Here is a 22,508-nt window from a genome sequence, read left to right as displayed (position 1 = left end):
TAGTCACAGGAACATTTGAAAAATGCCACCTACGTTTTATTTGACGTTTTCTGGAATTTAACTGATTATTGACATCCAGTAACCGCTTTTCCAACTCCTGTTTTTTCTGTGAATGAAGTTCTTCTTTGGACTTCATTATTTTCTTACCTGTGTGATTTAGGACAAAAAAAGAGTGAATATAACTCAAAACTAATGAATATCAGATCAATTTCTACTAACATACAGAAATACATACCCTGAGGTTTTAGTGGTCTTTTTCTTAGACATGCAGCCACATATTTTTCTAGTTCTCTTAGTGTTGTTGCTTTCAGTGTTTCAAAGTCTATCTCTATCTCATCAGGGTTGGAATTTCTCAATGAAGGCTCTCTTGATTGTATTATATGAACAACTCTCCCAAGTTTATCTCCAGGGAGTTTGTTTATATCCAAACTCAACTGCCTTTTCTCATCATAGTTCATAGGTTTAACATTATCATCCTCAGATTTCAGAGCAAAGGGCTGTTGTACACTCTTCTTTGGCTGACTGTAACAGAAATTAAATTAGTCGAATTTATTTTAGATAATACTGTTATTTTAATAAGACATCATAAAAGATACTTACTTGCTCTTGGGTTTTAATTTCGGTTGCTTAAACTTTTTTCTTGTATTTTCATCTCTGTTGTTAAACTTTTCTTTTCTCTTTTCCTTTTTAGATTTCTCATTCTTTTTCTTTAGCTTATGAAAAGGTACTTGGGACAGAACCTGTAGTTGTTGATGAACAGCTTTAAGCTGATAAAGGGAAAATTCTTTAAACATCATGGTTCTAAATAAATAAAGATACTAAAAAAAAAATGACACACTTAAAAGTCAAGAGTGTCCTTTGAGAAATTCATTTCATGTTACATTTCCTTCAGATTCTTATTTGATTTCACAAATTCATTATTTTGAAGGGCATACATTAAATTACAAACACCCTCATGTGCTCAACCCATAAACTTAAGTATTCATCTAAAACCAGACCAAGAATAATGAACATTTCCAGGCACTCGTAAGTTTTTAATTGTTGATTTTTTGAGCTTGAGCTTAGGTTAACATGTTATCACAAAAAGTAGCAAATATTCAATCAATAAAATCAACTAATTGTGGTTAGGAATATAAAAGAATTTTAGGAAATAGAATTTTTAGTAGGAAAGACTATTAAACAGTATAAATGTACCAATATGTAAATAAAGCTATGTTTCTAAATGATCTAAATAAAACAGCTTTTACTCTACAAAAAGGATTTTATAATAGATCAGCAGTAACAGCTTATAGAAAGAATATAAAAACTTATAATACAATTAGCTACCTGCTCCTGAAGCTTTGCAAGACGCTGAACTCGTTCATCTTCAGAATCACCAGAAGAGTTATCTTCAGAGGAAGCTTCACTACTGCTTTCTCTACCAAGGGTTTTTGTGGTATCCGTTTTGATATTACACACAGGCATATTCTCAGTGGGTTCATCTGGGATCTTTGCAAAATGCATTTCAAAAACATCCTATAATGGAAAATTAGACTGTGAAGGTTTTCTGCATTTTTTATTTCATGTAGCTACTAAATGATGCTATACCTCCAAAAAACAAATACCACCCCCCCCTCAATTTTAAGAGTATAATTTATAAATTGTGCTTTACTACGTGGGGGGAGAGGTGTTATTCTTTATTTCTTGAATTATGGTTCTAAAATTTCTAAATTATGATCAGAGGAAATTCACTTTCAGAGCACACGTAACAACTCACCTGGAGCATTCTTGCCATTGCCACTACTTCATGATCTGGAGGATTGTATTTGTAGCAATTCACAAACATTAATCTAACATCTGCAGCAAATTCATATGCATCCTTATATTCTTGGTTGTCCATTTTTCTCTAAATTAAGGAAAAATACAGGATTCACAAACAATATAGTTCAATAATTAATTAAGCATTATATTAAGTGTTTATAGTATGAATTCAAACATATCGAAGAATACGAATAATACCAAAACAGGGACCCATCACAGAGATTTGACAAATGTTAAAATTCTGCTGTTTCATATTTTTAGACTTTGAAATAGCCTAATGAATTCTGACAAGTAGAGATAAGGGAAAGCATTCCAAGTAAAAAAAAAAAATCACAAAAGCAAGAAAACAGGATGTTTCCAGATAATCTTGGATAGACAAGTTTGATCATAGGAAAGCAATGAAAAGATAACTCAAACCAACACTGAACACCTCAATGTAAGATTTATATTAAAATTCTTCTGGGAAAGAAAAAACATTAAAAATTGAACAGAAAAGAAATATCAGCATAGGTTACATTTTTAGGTAGCTGCATATAAAGCAGATAGAAAAATGGGATGTAGGATAGCCAGTTAGGCAAACACTATAAAAAGTAAAACAAGCAAACAGACAAGAAAATACTATGGACCGATGGTCCCCAACCTTTTGGCACCAGGGACCAGTGCTCCTATGATAATCTAATGGCAGATGAGCTAAGGTGGAGCGGAGGCAGTGATGACAGCCCTGGGGAGCTGCTGCAAATGAAGCTTAGCTCAGGCAGGCTGCTCACCTTCCTGCTGTGCAGACCACAGACTGTACCAGTCCACAGCCCAGGGGTTAGGGATTCCTGCTATAGACCACAGAGCAAAAAGTGTATCTTGATGGATAATTCATAAATAAACAAATAAAAAAGGCCAACCAACAAATGCAACATGACAGACCTCTCATTTGTAATTAAAGTAATGCAAACTAAAACATGAAACATAATTAGGAATGATTTCAGAGAACTAAATTAAAGTCACCAACCTTTTACCCTTGGAATTGAATAATAGTCTCCTAACCAGTCTCCACATTGCTGCTAAAGAAATCATTCTAAGAACCAAATATGAGGACATAATTTTCATGTTTAATGGACGCTCTTGGCCTCTTTACAATTAGGGTCTTGCATGTTCAAACCCATTTCCTTCCAGTCTCAATTTTCCCCTACTCATTGCTTCAGATTTTCCATGTTCTATGTTGGACTAAATATAGTATTCTGAGTATGCTTTCCTCACCTCAAGGCCTTCCAAGTTGCTTCCCTTGCCTGGAATGTCCTATAATTTACTAAATCCTATTTACCCTTTAATACTCAGTTCAGGTATACCTAGTCCAGGTACTATTTCATGACCTCTCAGTCTGTTAGTATACAGGGAAAAGTAGAAAAGCATATTTTGAAGAGATAATAGTTAAAGTTTTTTTTTAAGAACTTTAAACATGAGCTTCAGCTCGTAAGGGCTAATTTCCAATCAAAGTGAATAAAATTAAATGTACAACTAGAGAGAGGAAAGACAGATTACCTACAAAGGGATGAGAAGTAGACTGACAGCAGACTTCTTATCAGCAACAATAGTTGCCAGAAGATATCTTCCTAGCTCTGAAGCAAATAACTGTCATTCTAAAATTCCAGTCAGTTAAAGAATCATTCAAGAACAGAGTTGAGAATAAAGATGAAATACAGACACATAAGCGCTCATGGGAGAGCCACAAAGTTTGTACTTCAGCAAAAAGAAAAACAAAACAAGGGAAAAAGTCAGATGAAAGAAATGAGAGTGAGCACATTTTAACAAACAATGTTAATGATAAAAAATAAAACAAAACTGTTTAGAAGAATCGAACTTTCAGACAATAAAAAAGGATATAGAGTACAATGTGTAGTCATTCACTAGGAAGACTAATAATAATTTTGTAAATGCTATGGTACTTTTACTAGCTTCCTTTAAAGTTAACATACAAAAATAAATTTTGCCAATAATGTAAAGCTTCCAAATCAGAAAATTTACCAATCCAGCAGAAAACAAACAAAAATACAGAGAGGGTTAGAAACTGCATAAATGTCTTTAAAAAAATATTTTTTACATTAGAAGTGTGTATTTTTAAAAAAATATTCTTGAATATATGAGAAATTGTCCACAACATATTATGTGAAAATTCATGGTATAAAGTTATAAATACTGTAACTCAAATATTGTGGTAAAGAATCATGGATGTGTTTGAAGAAAATAAAAAGGCACATTTTTAAATGTCCCCATGATATACTCCAGGTGGTATGACTACTGCTGATTTCAATTTTCTTCTTTATCATTTTATGAATTTTAAATTTCTTTACAAGGACAAAATTACTTTTATAATGAAGAAAAGAAGACCCTTCTATTAAGACAGCATTTACCTTGATAGTTCCAAGATCCATTGGATTTTTCACAATATCATAGTAGTTATGGAGTCCCAATGCATTAACATCAACAGGATTATAAAAGGGCCATGCATATGAAAAGTGTTTCTTTGCAAGCATTTCTTTAAGAATCTCACTACAGTGCCTTAATTGTTCAGTTACTTTACCACTCTTTACAACTTTATGTTGTTGCTGAGGATCCGGCAAAACATTCTTCAGCACAGTTTCTTTTATAGGTGGCATTTTTGCTGATTTTTTTTCTGTAAGTGCTGGGGAATATTCACCACTTGCTTTGACTATTGAAGTTGTAGGAGTTGTTGTATCTGCTTTCCTCTTCACACCCCTTGTAACCTAAACCCAAATAATTCAACAACAACAAAATCTACAATTAATGTGACATTCAGAGCAACAGTTTTCAAAGCTTTTCGATCATTACTTTAATTGCTTAAAAAAACAAGGAAAGGATTCCTATCATCAAGTCTTCCACATATTAAACATTTGTATAGTTAATTTCTCTTTTAAGGTAAAATAAATAGTTCAAATATTTTCTTTTGCTTGCATACCCCAGTGGGGGGGGGGGGACCCAGCATGGTTATACCAAAAAAAGTTTTTGAATAGCTGAAGTCAGCTAGGCTACACAAATTTAAAATGTTGTTGACCCACCAAATTGTGAGTCAATACAAGTTATGTCGCAGAAAGAAAGAAAGAAAGAAAGAAAGAAAGAAAGAAAGAAAGAAAGAAAGAAAGAAAGAAAGAGAAAGGAAGGAAGGAAGGAAGGAAGAAAAAAACAACTACAAAGATAATAAACCAGTTCAAAGTCTACCTAAGAAATCTAAAATTTAGTTCACATCCTAAGTCTCTGTTCACAAAATGTATATAGACAAAAAGATTGACTGCGGCATGCTGAAGACCAATTTTCATATCAACTTAATGTATAGACATCACAACAACCCAACTTACATTGAAATATTTTAAAGCTACAGCAGACTTACCTGGGTAATTGTTTGTGAGGTACAGCTGGGTGGAGCACCGCGTGTCATACTTAAAGGAGAAACAGATGTTTCAGGAAATAAAGAGGGAATCACTTGCTGCTTAAATACTTTTTCTGATGCTTTAGGGGACTGTTTTTCTTTAACAGAAGAAACTGCTACATTCTGTTGAGTGCCTAGTAAAGTGTGAACCAGAGTCAACATTTGAGTAAAATATAAAACTAACACACTTTTCTTAGTATTCTATTTTAATTCATTTAGTTCAGTTTTTTAGTAATATAAACATGGTAGACTCCCATTCCCCTTTGAAATCCTTTCACATACACTTGTTGATAGTGTTGGACCAATTTAGGTATAATATTGAAGACTTTAAAACCTGTTACTAATGGTAGGCTTCTAACAAACAGGTAGTGTAGACATAAGCAAAAATTTCAGACACTCTGGAGACAAACTATATAGTACTATATGAGGTCTTCAGAATACTCTATAAATATCAAAGGGCTTCAATATTGTTACGGATAGTCTATCACTAGTTGACACAGGTCTGAATGCGATTCTCTTACCAATACATCCCTTGGACGATTCTGTCAAAAGAACAATTATGCATGCTCTGTCCTGTATATTCCCAGAGAATGCTATGATATTTGGATCATATCACTCTGAAATTTATTATTTCAAAAGTCTATTCTTTTACCAAGGCAACCCCATTCTTCTAATTGCTTAGCCAAAAACTTGGAGTTATCTTTGACTCCATTTTCTCTCAAACTCAATATCAATCCTTCAGTAAACCCTTCTGGCTCTATCGTTGTATCTAAAATCCAGCTTTACACTCCTTACAAATAGCAATCACCCTGGTTCAGGATCATCACTTTTCAACTGGAATATTACAATTTCATCCTAAGAGGCTTTCCTTCTCCTTTTTCATCCAATAATCTATTCTCAAAATAATCAAAGTGATCTTTTAAAATTCAAATCAGATTATGACATTTCTGCTCAATGCCTACTGACTTCTAATCTTTTCTCCAAGTAAACGCCAATAACTTATAAATCCCTGTATGATTTCTCGGTCTTCTTCCTACATCTGCCATCTTTCCAACCTCACTTCCTTATCACTTTCCCCACCTCTCCACTAATTTCACTCCAACCTACTGGCCTTGCTGTCCTCAGATCTGGTAAGCATAAGCAGCAGGCTGTTTGCTCTGCCTGGAAGCACATATCTTCATGGTTTTCCAACATATCCTTTATGCCTTTACTCAAATGTCACCTTCTCAAACCAGCCCACATAAAACAACCCTTTTTTTCTACTCCCACCACTTTCTAGTTCTCTTATTCTTATTTTTTACCACACCTTTATCACATTTGACATACAGTATAAAGGTATCCTTGACTCCAAATTCTTGCTAAACAAACTAAAGAACTAGATAGATTTGAATATATTTTAACATAGGGCTGGTATGCCTCAATATGAGTTCTCACTACTTACTAACTAAATCTTAAGAATGAAAAAGATTCAGACATCCTCATATTTTTTGATATCTTCCCAACTGTTGCTCTTTGAACTCAGGAGCTAAACAGATACGTAATAAGGAATACTTACATTACTTAATTTTATTTATTTCCTCAAGTAGGATAAAAAGCTCTGTGAGGGGAAGGGGACTCTGTTTTGGTCTCCACTTGCTATAACATCTTGTTATATAGGCCTTTGCCTTAGTGATCCCTCTGCCTGGAATGTTCTTTGTACATATCTCAATTTCTCAATGAGATGTACTTTGAACCCATCATGTTTGTTTGTCTCTCTCTCCTTACTAAAGTAAACTCCAAGATAACAAAAGATTTTGTTTTTTTGTCATTGACATATCCCAATGGCTGGTAAGAGGTACTCGAATATTTGTTGAATCAATAAATCAATACCAATTTTAACATACTAAATTTAAATTTTTCTTTGCCATAGAATGACCAATATGTAACCACAATATTTAGACTACCATCATATGACAGTTTCCCTACCACTATGCATAAACTCAAGCAGTGGAATGCTTCTACAAAAAGTAATGTACAAGCCTAGACCTTCACTTCTAAGCCAATTCTTACATACCATTCAAAGCCAAACTCAAATTCTATCACCTCTAAAGCCTTTCCCAGCTTTTTCAGCACAAATCAATTTCTCATTCTTTTGAACCATACCACATACTATGTGTAATTTCACCCGATGTTTATCATAATATATTGTCTTATTATTTTTAATAAGTTTTATTTCTAACTACCTGTAATTTAAAGCAAAGACTGTAATAAGAAACAAAGAAGGCTATTACATATGATGAAGGAATAAACTAAAAAGAGAAAATAGAATTTGTAAATATTTATGCCCCCAACATAAGAGCACTTGAATCTATAAGGCAAATATTAACAAACATAAAGGGAGAAATAGACAATACCATAATTGTAAGAATCTTTATAATCCACTTATATCAAGGACAGACCATCCAGACAAAAAATAAATATGGAAACCGGCGTTAAATGATGTTAGACCAAATGAACTTACAGATATTTACAAAACAGTATATTCGAAAGCAACAGAATACATTCTTCTCAAGTGCGCATGAACATTTTCCAAAACAGATGACGTGTTAGGCTACAAAATAAGACCTAATAAATTTAAGAGGATTGAAATCATATCAAACATCTTTTCCAACCACAACGGTATGAAACTAGAAAACTAGAAAATTCACATATATGTAGAGATTAAACAATATACTGCTGAACAACTAATGGATCAAAAAGGAAATTTAAAAAAATCAAAAAACCCTTAAGACAAATGAAAATTGATATGAAAAAAAACAAAATCTATGGGATGCAGCAAAAGCAGTTCTAAGAGGGAAGTTCATAGCGATAAATGCCTACCCTCAAGAAACAAGAAAAGTCTTAATCAATCTAACTTTACACCTCAAGAAATTGGAAAAAGAACAAAGGAAGCTTAAACTTAGAAGGAAGCAAATAACAAATATTGGAGCAGAAATAAATGAAATAGAGACTAAAAAGACAATAGAAAAATCAATGAAAATAAGAGCTGGTTCTTTGAAAAGATAAAACTGACAAACTTTTAGCTAGACTCAGCAAGAAAAAGAGAGAGGACTCCAATAAATCAAATCAAAAAGAGATGTTATAAGTGATACCACAGAAATACAAAAGATCATGAGAGACTACTAACAAATTGAAGAACCTAGAGAAATGGATAAATTCCTAAAAGCATACAACCTACCAAGACTGAATCATGATGAAATAAAAAATCCGAACAGATTGATTACTAGAAAGGAGATTGAATCAGTAATCAAAAACCTCCCAACCAAAATCCAGGACCAGATTTCCCTGGTGAATTCTATCAAACGTTAAAAACAAAACAGAACAAAACAAAACAAAACAAAACAAAAATATGATTCTTCTCAAACTCTTCCAAAAAATAAAAGAGGGGGCAAAATCTGGCAATATACTTTATGAGGTTGGCATTACCTTAATACTAATACCAGACAAGGATGCCAGACACACACACACACACACACACACACACACACACACACACACACTACAAGTCAATATCCCTGATGGACATAGATGAAAAAATTCTCAACAAAATATTAGCAAACCAAATAAAAAATACATTAAAAGAATCATAAAACATTATCAAGTAGGGTTTATTCCAGAGATGCAAGGATGAGTCAACATCCGCAAATCGATGTGATCTACCACATTAACAAAATGAAAGATAAAAATCATAGGTATCTCGATAGATATAGAAAAAGAATCTGATAAAATTGAACAGCCATTTATGATTTAAAAATAATCTCAACAAAGTGAGTTATAGAAAGAATGCATCTGAATATAATAAAGGCTATATATGATAAGTCTATAGTTAACATTATACTCAATGGTGAAAAGCTGAAAGCTTTTCATCTAAGATCAGAAACAAATCAAGGTTGCTCACTCTCATCACTTCTATTTAACACAATATTGGAAGTCCTAGACAGTATTAATCAAGAAAAAGAAATAAAAGTCGCTCAAATAGGAAAAGTAGTAAAACTGTCATGATTAGCAGATGACATGACATTACACATAAAAAATCTCAAACACCCCACCAAAAAAAGTGTTCGAACAAATAAGCAAATTCAACAGTGTTGTAAGATACAAAATTAATACTCAAAAATCTGTTGCATTTCTTTAAACTAATAATGAACTATCAAAAAGAGAAATTAAGAAAATTATCCCATTTACAATTGCATCAAAAATAAAAAAATACCTAGGAATAAATTTTGCCATGGAGATAAAAGATCTATATATCAAAAAACTAAAAAGCATTAATGAAAGAAAGATATTTCATCCTCATGAATTGGAAGAATTAATATTGTTAAAATGTCCATACTACCCAAAGCATTATGCAGATTCAATGCAACCCATATCAAAATACCAACAGCATTTTGACAGAAATAGAACAAAAAATTCTAAAAATTATATGAAGCCACAAAAGGAATCTTGAGAAATAAAAAGAAAGCTAGAGGCTTCATGCTTCTTCATTTCAAACTATATTGCAAAGCCACAATAATTAAAACAGTATGTTACCAGCATAAAAACAGACACATAGATCAGTGGAATAGAATAGAGCCCAGAAATAAACCCATGCATATATGGTCAATTAATTTATGACAAAGAGCCAAAAATATGTAATAGAGAAAGAACAGTCTCTTCAATAACTGGTGCTGAGAAAATGTGAGAGCTGCATGCAAAAAAAGATGTCACTGGACCACTGTCTTACACCACACACAAAAATAACTCAAAATGGATTAAAGACTTGAATATAGGATTTAAAACAATAAAGCTCCTAGAATAGGTGAAAAGCTCCTTGACATAGATCTTGGCAATGATTTTTTGAATCTGACAAAAAGCAAAAGCGACAAAAGCAAAATTAAACTAGTGGGACTACACCAAACTAAAAAGCCTTTGCACAGCAAAGGAAACCATCAAACAATGAAAAGGCAACCTACTGAATGGGAGAAAATAACTGCAAATCATATATCTGATAAGGGGCCAATATTGGAAATATATGTAAAAAACTTGTAGAACTCAATAGTAAAAATAAACAATCCAATTTAAAAATGGGCAGAAGATAGGGGTGGCTAACCACAGTGTAGTGGTTAGCATGTCTGCTTTGCACGCAGAAGGTCCTGATTTTGCACCCCAGGTGGAGCCATGGACCATACCCTGGGTGCACCAGGCCCCTCGAGTGCACTGGGGGTGCCAGGCCCCGGGTGCACACCATGAGCGTGTGAGAGGGGTCGCCCCACCTTCAGAGATCCAGTTCTTAAGGGGAAATGGCAACATCCATGGGTCAAGGGTAGAAGTTGGTGGGGGGGATTAAAGAGGGGGAAAATGGGCAGAAGATTCAAATAGACATTTTTCCAAAGAAGACATACAGATGGCCAACAGGTACATGAAAAAATGTTCAGTGTCATCAATCATCAGGGAAAAGCAAATCAAAACCACAGTGAGATATCACCTCACACCTGTCAAAATGGCTATTATCAAAAAGACAAGAAACAAGTGTTAGTAAGCATGTGGAGGAAAAGGAATCCTCATGCACTATTTGTGGGAATGTAAGTTGGTGCAACCAATATGGAAGAGAACATGGAAGTTTCTCAAAAAATTAAAAATAGAACTACCATATGATCTAGCAATTCCATTTCTGGATACTTATCCAAAGAAAACAAAAACACTAATTCAAAAAGATACATGCACCCCCACATTCACTGAAGCATTATTTACAAAATCCAACATACGGAAACAACCTAAGTCTCCATGGATGAATGAATGAATAAGGAAATTGTGCTACATTTATATACAAGGGAATATTATTCAGCCATAAAAAAGAATAAAATCTTGCCATTTGTAACAACATGGATGGACCCTGAGAGCATTATGCTAAGTGAAATCAGACAGAGAAAGACAAATCCCATATGATCTCTCATATATGTGGAATCTAAACAAAACAAAACAAAACAAAAACAAGTTCATACATACAAAGAGCAGATTGGTGGTGCTAAGAGGCAAGACAGGAGAAATGGGTGAACTTTTTAAAAAATTTAACTAACTAAATTCAATAAAAATTTAAAAGAAACAATCTCTACCATCACCCCACTACAAGTTTCCTATATCCCAGTCACTTAACTATATACTTTATATTTACAACCATGAAAGCTAAATATTTTTCTGACATTGCAGATGATAAAATGAACATGGAATGGTGGAATGGTAAAGGACTTAACCAAGGGTCTACAGCTGTGGTCCAAAAGCAAACCAACATAAACCTTTTCTGGCTTACCTTTCTTTATTCTTTCCTTACCACCCACAACTTGCTCTTCTTGTGGCATTTGAGATAATTTCTGCCTAAACAACTTCTCTAGAGCTTGTGCCATGAGAACGATGTCATCTCCAGGCTAGAAAATATATAAAATATACCGTAAGGTTACACAGCATGGTCATTGTACCAAGTTTCTACAATTGAGGCTATCTTACAGAAAGCATTAACTTAGAACATAGTACTTCTTAGACAGTATTTATTAAACAGTATTTAACTCTTCTAAATTAAGTTTAGAAAATAGTGACACAGCTCACATTTTAAATTCTAGCATCCTACCCCTTTAACTTCTAAAAAGGACTCGAGGTGCCTTCTAAGCATTCAAGAGTTACAATCCAACCAATTCTACTATAAAACAAAAAGCATTAGAAATTAGACTTTCTACTTCACAAATAGGTTGAAACAAAACTTATTCATGGATATGCAAAATACCTTCATAGTTTGATTTGACCTGATTCAATTTTCAGTTAACTAAGCTATTAAATGACACTACAGAACTAACTAAATTTCAAAATCATAACTACCTGCTTAGAGGTCTTCCTTTGCTTTACTTTACTACTAAGAAAAACAAACAAACAAAAAAAAACAAAAAAACTAAGTAAATTATAAAGCAAAGGCATAAAACAGAGAACACATTTCTAAGTGAGGTAGTTCAAAAAAATTACTGAACTTTAAAATATTAAATGTGAAAGGACCCTTTGGAATTGTTAAATTAGAAGGAAGAGGCCAATGGTACTTTGAGAGTACCATTGGTTCTGATTATTTAAAAATTCACATTGGCTAATATGTCTTAAATTATATGTGTGTATATACACACCCACACACACATATAGGGGCACTGATTATCTTGGGAACTAAATTAAATTAATTACCTTGGGAACTAAAAAAAATAAATGGGATATAAGTTTTTAAATGTTTAGATATCATAGAAGAGCCTGAAAAGGATGCATTATTCCTGGAAAAGAAATATTACATGGAGAAAAATTGAATACTAAAATCCAATTTTTTGGATGAAAGCAAATATGAAAATTATGTTCAAAATGGCCACATACATTATCATACAGGCTAGTGCACTAGCACAAATGCAAATACTACTACTGGGATATAACAGATAATATGCCTGATCTTTAAATTAGCTTGTTTTATAGTTCAGAAGTATGAAATGTGTTCAGCTTCTTAGGTTATGACCTGGGATCTGTACCATGAAAACCTAAGGAAGATTAGTGTATAATAGGTTTATCATCTTATAACTAAAATGGTAGAAGTACTATAGGGAACATTTTGAAATGATTCTTTACTCAGAAACCAGCTATCATTGGTATTTCATTTTCTAAAACATAGTAAGTCATTATAGCTATCAGGCAAAAATGCAACAAATAGAATGAATAAATATTGACATACGAAAATTATGAAATTTGGTGAAAAAACATTATCCTTAGAAGTATTAAAATACCCCAAATCAAGACTTGAAATCTGAAATCGGCACCCCTGTTTATACATGCCTCCTACAGGTAACAGCATAGAATTAGCAAGTATAACATAAGGCTTACATACCTTGTTGTACAAATAACAATTTGAGAACATCATATTGAAGTCTTCTATACATTCTGAAGCCTGCACATAATATTTATGTTCCAAGCGCTTCTTAATTGTACTTAAATCCATTGGGTTTTTTATAATGGTATAATAATCCTATGGTTTTCAAGAAGACATTATAAATGTTAGTATTGGCACACACAAAAAAATTAAGAAACTATACACCTGTAACTAGAGAGAACAATTGGTTACCTTTCAAAAGCCATAATCTGGAAACCAAAACCATTAATAATGAGAAACCTAGCTGAACACCATAGCATTATTTTTCAGAGCGGAAGGAAGGAAGGAAGGAAGGAAGGAAGGAAGGAAGGAAGGAAGGAAGGAAGGAAGGAAGGAAGGAAGGACAAAGGAAGGAAAACACAAGATTATAAGAATAGAACCATCCTGGAAAATAAAAAATGAAGGATATGAAGAAAAATAAACTAGTACTTATGGAATTTGACAGATCCAGAGTACAATTTAACTCCACGGTTTAATAGCTATATTACAAATTACTTAGTGATACTGTTATCAGATGGCTAAGACCTAACCTAAGACCCAAAGTTGAATTCTGTGTATGATGCAACTAAGTCTGTCAGGAAGTATCAAGAGTGACTCCATGGAGAAGGTGACATTCATGACAGGCAACCCTGCATTAAAAGGTCAAGTGACATAAGCTATAACAAGAAACCACAATTTACCACACATTGTTAAAATAAGAATTTCAGTCCTCAGAAGAATGAGTTTCATTGTTTAGGAAAAAATACTCATTAGAATATTCTTCAGTGGTACCGAATAAATTAGGTGTTTATTAAATATATTGTATAATATTAAAGACTAGTTTATTTCTTTTAGAGTTTTACAGGGTTTTCTTTTTCTTATTTTAACTAATATAATTTTAAGACACACTTACAGGCAATTTAAGTTTCATTGCATCCACAGGCTGCTGAAAAGGCCAGGAAAAACTATGCTTCCATAAAGCCTTCAGGACAACTTTTTGTAGATACTGTAGTTGATTTGTCAATCGCCCATTTTTCTTAGTATTTATGTACTCTGGTGGTGGAGGGTTAACAATAGCTGTTTGTCTACTTGGCAGAGACATTCTTAACTGCTTCAAATCCTGATATTCTAATGTTTTCTACGAGTATATATCCTAAAAGAAAAAACAAAACAAAACAAAACTGAGTTACCTTCAAAATACTTTTAAAATGGTACCTACAGGAACTGAAAAGTGTTATTTCAAGAAAACCGCATTTTAAAGCACATTATGGTTTTTTAAAAGCCAAATGATAAGTGAATTCATTTTTAAACAAATACAAACCTTTTTCTATACAAGTACTAAAAGTTGTTTCATTGTTTCCCTTAGTTTTGGATGATTTAAGTTATTTCAGTCTTTCACAGTATTACCTTCTGCTTTTCTAAAACACAAATTGAAGTCTGGTAGGAAGTCTGTTAAGTTCCTGGTTAAAAAAATAACAGGGAATGTTAAAGATTATATTAGTATCTAGTTAGTCTTCAATTATTAATTTGATGAAGAGAGAAAGGCAAAATAAAGGCTTTTTCTGGCTAATGTGAATAAAATGGTTTATTTTAAGACAAATATAAGAAAAATGACATGTTAAAATACTACTCTTTAGTGTATATTACTACACTAAGAAAAATACTTTAAAACTTCACAAGTATTTAAAAAAGACAGCATCTAACATAACTAGATAGCATTATTTTAAAGATAAAAGAACAATGGTACAACCAAGTACATCAGCCAATGAAGAGTATGATTATCAAATTATTCATTTTTAGAGGTCAGTGTTACATTTAACCAATATATCTTGTTTGCATTAAAGCAGTGTTAGTTCTCAACTTTTTGCATATTAATTAATCATTTGCAGATCTTTTTAATAGTGGTAAAATATATAAAATATATATAAATATAAAATTTACTATCTGAACCATTTTTAAGCATAGAGTTCAGTAGTGTTAAGAATATTCATATTTTTGAGCATACTAATCTCCAGAACTTTTTCATCTTGCAAAACTGAAACTCTATACTTCTTATTCTCCCCTCTCCCCAGCCCCCAGCAACCACCATTCTATCTGTTGTTTCTGTGACAATTCTAGGTATCTCATATAAGTAGTATTATACAGTACTTGTCATTTTGTGACTGCCTTGTCTTAATATAATGCTCTCAAGTTTCATACATATTGTAGCACACACATCAGAATCTCCTTCATTTTATAAAGTTAAGTGATATTCCTCTATATGTATATACCACATTTGGTTTACCCATTCATTGATGGGCACTTTAGTCTACCTCTTGGCTATTGTGAAGTGTTGAGAACATGGGTGTACAAATATTTAAGATTCTGCTTTTAGTTCTTAAGGCTATATCCCCATAAGTACAGAATTGGAATTATAGGTCATATGGTAATTCTATTTTTAATTTTTTTGAGGAATCCCAAACTGTTTTCCATAGTGGCAGTGCCATTTTACATTCTCACTTGCAGTCTATAGGGTTCGTTTCTCCATGCCCACACACCACTTGGTATTTTCTGGGTTTTGTTTAAAAGTAGTCATCCTAATGGGTGTGATGTATTGTGGTCATTTTTATTTTTTTGTTGTGGAAAAACACTTAAATAAACATATTCAGCTCACTTCTAATGAAAGTGTATCATTTTTAAAATAGCAATGCCCAGGTCCCGACCTCTGGAGTTAGGGCTTTGGAATCAGGTTTGTTTGTTGGCTTTTTAAAGTTCCTTGGTGCTTCTGATGTGCAGCCAGGCTTAAGAACCACTACATTTAAATGTATTAACTTGGGAGGCGATTCCCAATCTTATAATTTACTTCATCTCAAGATTTCATTTTTCTTCTCATGTGATATATATATGATCTAGAACTCTTAAAAAACCATTGAGAACAAAGATATTCTAGAGTGTTACAAAAGAAAATGGCTCTGATCATGGCTTTGCTTTATAATTAAAGCTGGCCTACTTTTTGAGTGTCCCAATCACTACATCCTCAAAGAATCACTATCTTCACAAGGATAACACTACAATGACTTCTTTCATCATAGATTTGTTTAATGACTATTTTGAATTTTACATATAGTTTTACTATGTATTACATTGTCTGACCTCCTTTCATCATATTATATTTGTGAGATTTATCCATGTTCTTGACTATGTTGTTCATTTTCATTGTTATGTTCTACTATAGAATCATACCGTAATTATCAGTTCCTCTTTGGACTTTTGTGTTCTTTGCAGTTTTTGACTATGGCAAATTGTGCTGTTATGAACATGCTGGTAACATACAGGTGTACACATTGTTGGCTATAAACCCAGGAGTGAAATTGTTGGGTCACAGATTATGTATATGCTCCACTAAGAAGAAACCGCTCTAGACAGTTATAACCAAACTCAACTTATCATTCTATATCAGATCTTTGATATAAATGACTAAATATATATTTTGGGGGAGAGGGAATTTGGTAAATTGTTCATTTTGATAGGCATAAGAATAGTATGGTGATTATTCAGGAAAAATGTTTAAATGTATGCTCGAAATATTTGGTGCTGAATAGTCATATCTGTAAAGTATGTTTAAATGGTTTTAGAGAAAACTAGACAAGCAAACATGGCAAAATGTTGACAATTGTTGATACATAGTACTCTTTGTACTGTTTTGTTTTTCCATGTTAAAAATTTTAATAAAGTGCACTATGATTGAGAGCTGCAAACAGACTGACCATGGGCAAAGTAACTAACATTGGGAAAAAGAATATGTAATATTAATGGTCTGACAGTCTCAGGAGTAAATGATCTTCATTGCTTGGCTGGAGGCTCTGGTTTCTAGAGTGAGGTAACATTCTCTGTTCAGCAAGAGAACTACAGATTCACCTCTTTACAAAATATTCTTTGTAATAACCTCAGTCTTATTGTTCAGAGTATTTTAGTCTTCTGTTTATTTTTAAAACAATTTTAAAGCTTATGTGGCTTTTTATGATACTAAGTAAATTTCTGTATTAGTTGCCCATTTCACTAGTTTTTATTTTCTCTAAAGCTTTTTCGTTAACTTTTATTATTAATAGAAAACAAAATGTTAGCATGAGGACCCAGCAATACACTGGAGATTTTCACCTTCTCATGGCATAATGGCGAGTCAGAATCAGTTATAAGGTGTCAGAAATACCTTGTCATTTAAATAGCTTGTTTCGAGGTTTTCTCTAAAATTACTTAACACTCCAACATGCTAAAGTATGGAGTTACAAATATACTGGCAACTACATATAACCTGTAGCCTATCCTCTCTAAGTCCACTGTTGTTTGTAATGTATGGTGGTTGGGTTGTTGTTTTATTTATGCTTTCAAAACAATTTTTACCCATGGATAGTTCTAAAAAAAAAAAAAAAAGATGGCATGGACAGATGAATATTATGTCAGTAAGAACTGAATGTTATATAATCACCGGTTACAATTACTCAAACTATGTATCATAGATGATTTAGAAAAGTTCCTGTTTGTTTTGAATATAATCACATAATAATGTAGCATCGCCTTGTCAAATCATTCTGTGGTTCCATGAATAAGTTGCCTGAAAATCAGATCTCCTTGCCTACTCAATAGCTCATTACAAAATAATCTTGAGAAAGTCTTAAAGATGAGTCATAATGGATTTATTAAAAATAAAGAAGTTTATTTGAATTTTAACATCATGTAGCATAAAATTTTGATGAAAATAGTATACAACAAAGTTTCCTTTCCTGTTCTTGTCCCCAGGCAACCAAACTCCCTCCTTACTGTTACCAATTTCTTATGCAAATGATCTACTTTTTATAGAAGAGCTCTGATAATTATCAGACCTTAATTCACCTTAAAAAATGTCCCAGAGCAGACCTCCTTTTAATGGCTGCATGTGTCATACGGATAAAGACATATGGATATTACATACAACGTTACAAGTATCTTCACAGATACATCACTGCATATATATGCCAATACCTACTATATATTTGGCCTGGCCTATTGGATATATTTCTATTAATTTCTGGACCAGTGTTTTTAAATTTTGCTAGATGTATGCTAGATGTTGGAACAACTCCTGAGATTATTCCAACTTATATTTCTACCAAAAATGGATAAGTCTAAAATGTTAAACTTCTAAGGAAAAGAGAGACTTTGAGATGGTTGTAAATATTTCAAAGTCATCCCTGACATGTACAAACAGCAGACTTCCCAAAATGAGCTAAAAATTATTTCCAAAATGTTACATGAAACATAATAGTTCACCTCTAATTCAAAGGATGCAGTCATATGAGAAGAGTCTAACCTCTTTGGCAAAGGTTTCCCCTTTTCAAAACTACCAGGACTAGTTTCTTGGATTTGACAAGAAAAAGTGTTTAATTCCTCAATTATTAATACCTCAGAGGTGCAGGTATTAAATTGTGTTGCCCTATATGCACACTGGAAGTCTCAAAGAATCAAGCTGGTTAAAAACAAAAATAATATAAGTTAACATAGCTTGAGCCCAGAAGGCTCAATTTTAAATGTAATTAAACTTTGAAGCTTTGAGTAAAGGTTTAAAAAATATTTTTCATTCACCTCAATAATGGCAGAAAAGTTATTCTGCTTTGTGCTGTCACTTCTGGTTGGATTTCATAATAGATCTTACACATGCAGGGAAGCAGTACAACACAGAACTAAAATCAGTTTGGTTTCTGGATACCTGATAGCACTAGGGCTTAGAAAGGTCAAAAGTAAGCTACCCTGTGATGAGCTTAAATACTCCAAATCCTGCATCATCAAATAAGGTGTTTCCAATTCAAGCGAGAAAATGGTTTCTTCAAAATAAAATCAGGCTTCAATTAAGATCAGACAGGAAATCTGTAGAAAATGTATATTCTTCAGTGATTCGATCTTCTCACCTGCTTCCTCCTTCAATCTAAGAATGCCGTACCCTTCCTGTCTAGAACCCTTTTCAGGTACTCTGGATAATGATGCCCCCTCCTAAAGGTCCTTGCTCTCTTCAACATTTCTCTATACTAGCTTATGCTCCATCTAAACTTTCTCAAGTCTCCATAAAATTCTTCTCTAGATCCTATCATCTTCTTGTAGCTTTTATCTTCTCTTTTCTATACCTCACACCAGAGCATCCTAAAAATGACATTGTCTTTATACTCTACCTCACATTTGACTTTTCTTGATATTCCTCTAAAACTCTCTTTATTCTAAGGTTAATACTTACCATGCCTAGTTGTTAAATCCATTGGATTCTTTTTGAATCCTATCTTACTTGACTTCTCAACAATATCATCTGTCACTAGACTATTGTGACTCTTGAAACTCTCCTCTCGTTTCCAGGATACATTTTTACCCAGGTTCTACTTGTTCATTTAGTAAATATTTATAAAACACCTACAATGGTGCCAAGCACTGGGCTAGAAATTGGGGATAGTCTCTTTACAGAAACTTATAGACAATTACAACATGATACGTGCCAAAGGTAAAAACAAGGGGTTAATAGAGGGACAAATAGGAGGGTCAGAGTGGAATTCCAAGTTATTGCCTTCATAATCTTATCTTCTGTTACTCCATTAATTTTACTGTTTTTCCTTTGTCCTGTTTATTTTACTCCTTGACTCCATCTACAAACTCCCCTATTGCAGATCTCAGCCACTGCCAAGATATCAAATGCCGCTACACAAATGACTCCTGAATATAAACTTACATATTCTGAATACTTACTGTGTTTCCCATTCTCCGTCCCCCAAACCACTCCTTTTGTTCAGTCACTTGTCACTTCCCATCTGAATTAATGCAATGGCGTTCAAAATGTTCAGCAATTTAAGATCATACTGTTCAACCCACTGCCTGTCATGATATACAAATATACAAACCCTTTTATGGCCCCTTGTCTGTCTCACTAGACTCATCTCTTGCTACTCTCCCAACTACTAACACTGGGCTAGCCAGAAAGAAAAAACTGCATTCTCCACTGCACCAGGCTACTCTGTGCTCCCACATGTCCATGTCTCTGAATATATTCTCCTGACCAGTGTCCCCCTCATCACTCTTTAGTCTAACTTCTTTTTGTCTCTCAAGACATAGTTGTTACCGCCTTTACCCAGAAGCCAACCCCCTCCCTTCCATCCACCCAAGCCCTTCCCACGGGTCCCAAAGCACCCCGTACATACCTCATCTTAATTCACGTAACACAAGCTAGCGCCTTGAGGTCAGGCCCACCTCTAAATCTGCAACACCCAAGGGAGGGTTAAGCATGTTCCAAGGGCGTGTTAGCAGAACAAATACATGAATCAAGGACGGGAATTTCCCTGCCCCGAATGATAACGCCCAGAATAAACACATCAAAAATGCCAGCTACAGCCAAAGCTCCATATTCTCTCCTGCATTCCCAAAACAACAGTACAAGCAGCGATCCACCAATCCAAGACCTAAGAGAACTACAAAGACCGTGAGTGTTTTTCGACAAGAAGGAGGCGGTTGCATAAATGGACCCCCAACCCCTCACCCCAACCTCTTTCTTCCCACCCGTTCCTTACAAACAAAACAAAAACCCCACAAACTCATACGTTTAAGAAAAAAGCCCCCTCCACCAATTTTAAAGGATTCATTGGGGGCAATGAGCTTGCAGTTGGTAAGGCCAAAGGAAAGCAACTGGCAGCTCACCTGGGCTCTAGGCAGGCACGGGGATGGCCTCCCTAACTGCCTTGCCATTCTCACGATGCTGGTGGGGGAGGGGAGGGAAAAACGGTTGTTCCCCACCCAGGGTCTCACCAGGGGCCCAGATCCCAGGACAGTGCTCCCCGCATTAGCTCTATTACCTCTTGCAAAAGGATCTTATCTGATCGTCCCCTTTGGCTTGCACGAGATGAAGTGGTGCAGGGCAGCGGTTCCCCCACGGTCCGTCGCCGCCAGCTCTCCCCCTAATGGCGGCGGCTGGCAGCTTGCGACAGGCGCCTTTATAGGAGACGAGTCGTGGGCGGCCCGCCCATTGGCCTGAGCATGTCACGTGGTCACGCTGGGGCCCAGCAGCAGAAAGGTGCTTGAGGTCTGAGCTCAGCTGCAGTTGCTCGAGCATGGGTTGGAGATCCTTCACTCCCTGAGCCCACAGTCGAGCGCTTACTGGATGCCAGGCATGGTGCAGAGAGCAAGGGGGTTGGTAGGAGCACAACCCTAGAGGTTCATGCTTTTTCTCCAGCCCTTCCCAAAGCTCCCATCTTTTGCATGTAATGAGAACTTAATTTCAGATAGCAGCTTGGAGGTGACTTGAGCTCATTGGGCTTAAAATGGCATTTAAGAACTGTTTCACGACAGCTGCCCGAGGAGAGTGGTTTAAGATTTTGAGAATCCTGGGGACTACCTCCTCATAAATTGTGGGCGTGTGTTAGCAGGATGTAATTTAGCACTGTAGTTGCCTTTTGGATCCAACTGCAAAGTGTTTCTAAATTCTTAATGTATTCATTCTTAGATGGATGAATGAATGGAAGGATGAGTAAGAGAAGGAAGGACAAAAACAGCTGAGGAGCTGCTTGATAAACCTGTTAAAAACAATCAATCTCCAGTTTCCTGAAGCGTGAATCTAGGGGTCCTTAACAACTTGGCATGTCTTAATTCAGTTGGTTTTATGTAAAAGTCCGGAGGACTAAGTCTTCACAAGAAAGTAATACACCACTCGAGGTCAAGTAAATAACTGGAGATGCAAACATTTTTACATTAGAAAGGCTCTTCTTACTCAAAACACTGATAATGGCTTTCTTTAGTCAAAAAAAAAAAAAAGATTAGAAGGTCTGTATTTCCAAGTAACCCAGTGAGCAAGAAATATCAAATCTAAACAAAGTAGCCTCTACTTTGTTTATATGTAATATTTGTTGTGGTGGTGGTGATTTAAAACTGTATCAGGCATGTAAAAGATAGGAAGTAAGGTGTGACCTAGTTTAAAGACCTAGGTTGTGGCCTTCACATGGTGAAAGGTCTATGGGAGGTCAAAGAAAATAAAAGTCATTAATAACCCAGGGCAAATTCTGTTCAACTGTCAATTTTTTGGCTTTCCTGAAAACCAATGGAAGGGTTGTTCCTCTGTGCATGCTCCACAGAGAAGCCCTAGTGATCTTTCAGCTAAATCTCATCTTGTTAACGTTCAATTACTGTTCAATTACTTGTATTACTTTTAAGATAAAGATCAAAACCCTTGCACTACAAGGCTTAATGTAATTTACGTATTCTCAGCTCCCAACACTCCCCAGCACTGTCCCCACCTTCACCCACAATGCCCTTTCAGCTCTTCCCAATACCTGTTTCTTTCTTTCTCTCTCTCTCAAT

The 22,508-nt window shown here is 34.5% G+C and overlaps 1 protein-coding gene across 2 annotated transcripts in view; it reads right to left on the bottom strand.

The window, feature by feature from the left end:
- The window catches only part of BRDT (bromodomain testis associated), a 48,428-nt gene extending 27,324 nt beyond the window's left edge, over window positions 1–21,104 (bottom strand). Inside the window, exons 1-12 of one of the 2 annotated variants that reach the window (XM_016134287.2) lie at window positions 21,011–21,104; window positions 14,494–14,632; window positions 14,086–14,325; window positions 13,152–13,289; window positions 11,562–11,676; window positions 5,198–5,370; window positions 4,203–4,556; window positions 1,757–1,885; window positions 1,327–1,515; window positions 601–767; window positions 236–522; window positions 34–147 (exon numbers count right to left, since the gene is read on the bottom strand). In XM_016134287.2, coding sequence (XP_015989773.1) covers window positions 34–147; window positions 236–522; window positions 601–767; window positions 1,327–1,515; window positions 1,757–1,885; window positions 4,203–4,556; window positions 5,198–5,370; window positions 11,562–11,676; window positions 13,152–13,289; window positions 14,086–14,274 — 1,855 coding nt within the window. In that variant the 5' untranslated portion in view covers window positions 14,275–14,325; window positions 14,494–14,632; window positions 21,011–21,104. Of the gene's footprint in view, window positions 1–33; window positions 148–235; window positions 523–600; window positions 768–1,326; window positions 1,516–1,756; window positions 1,886–4,202; window positions 4,557–5,197; window positions 5,371–11,561; window positions 11,677–13,151; window positions 13,290–14,085; window positions 14,326–14,493; window positions 14,633–19,913; window positions 20,046–21,010 lie in introns of those variants that run through there. The other variant, XM_016134288.2, reaches the window with a different exon arrangement.
- Between the last annotated feature and the right edge of the window lie 1,404 nt (window positions 21,105–22,508).

Source organism: Rousettus aegyptiacus, unplaced genomic scaffold (assembly GCF_014176215.1).
Source record: "Rousettus aegyptiacus isolate mRouAeg1 unplaced genomic scaffold, mRouAeg1.p scaffold_m13_p_1, whole genome shotgun sequence".
Lineage (NCBI taxonomy): Eukaryota > Metazoa > Chordata > Mammalia > Chiroptera > Pteropodidae > Rousettus > Rousettus aegyptiacus.
Note: the sequence above shows the minus strand (reverse complement) of the source record. Positions and strands in the feature narration are given on the sequence as shown.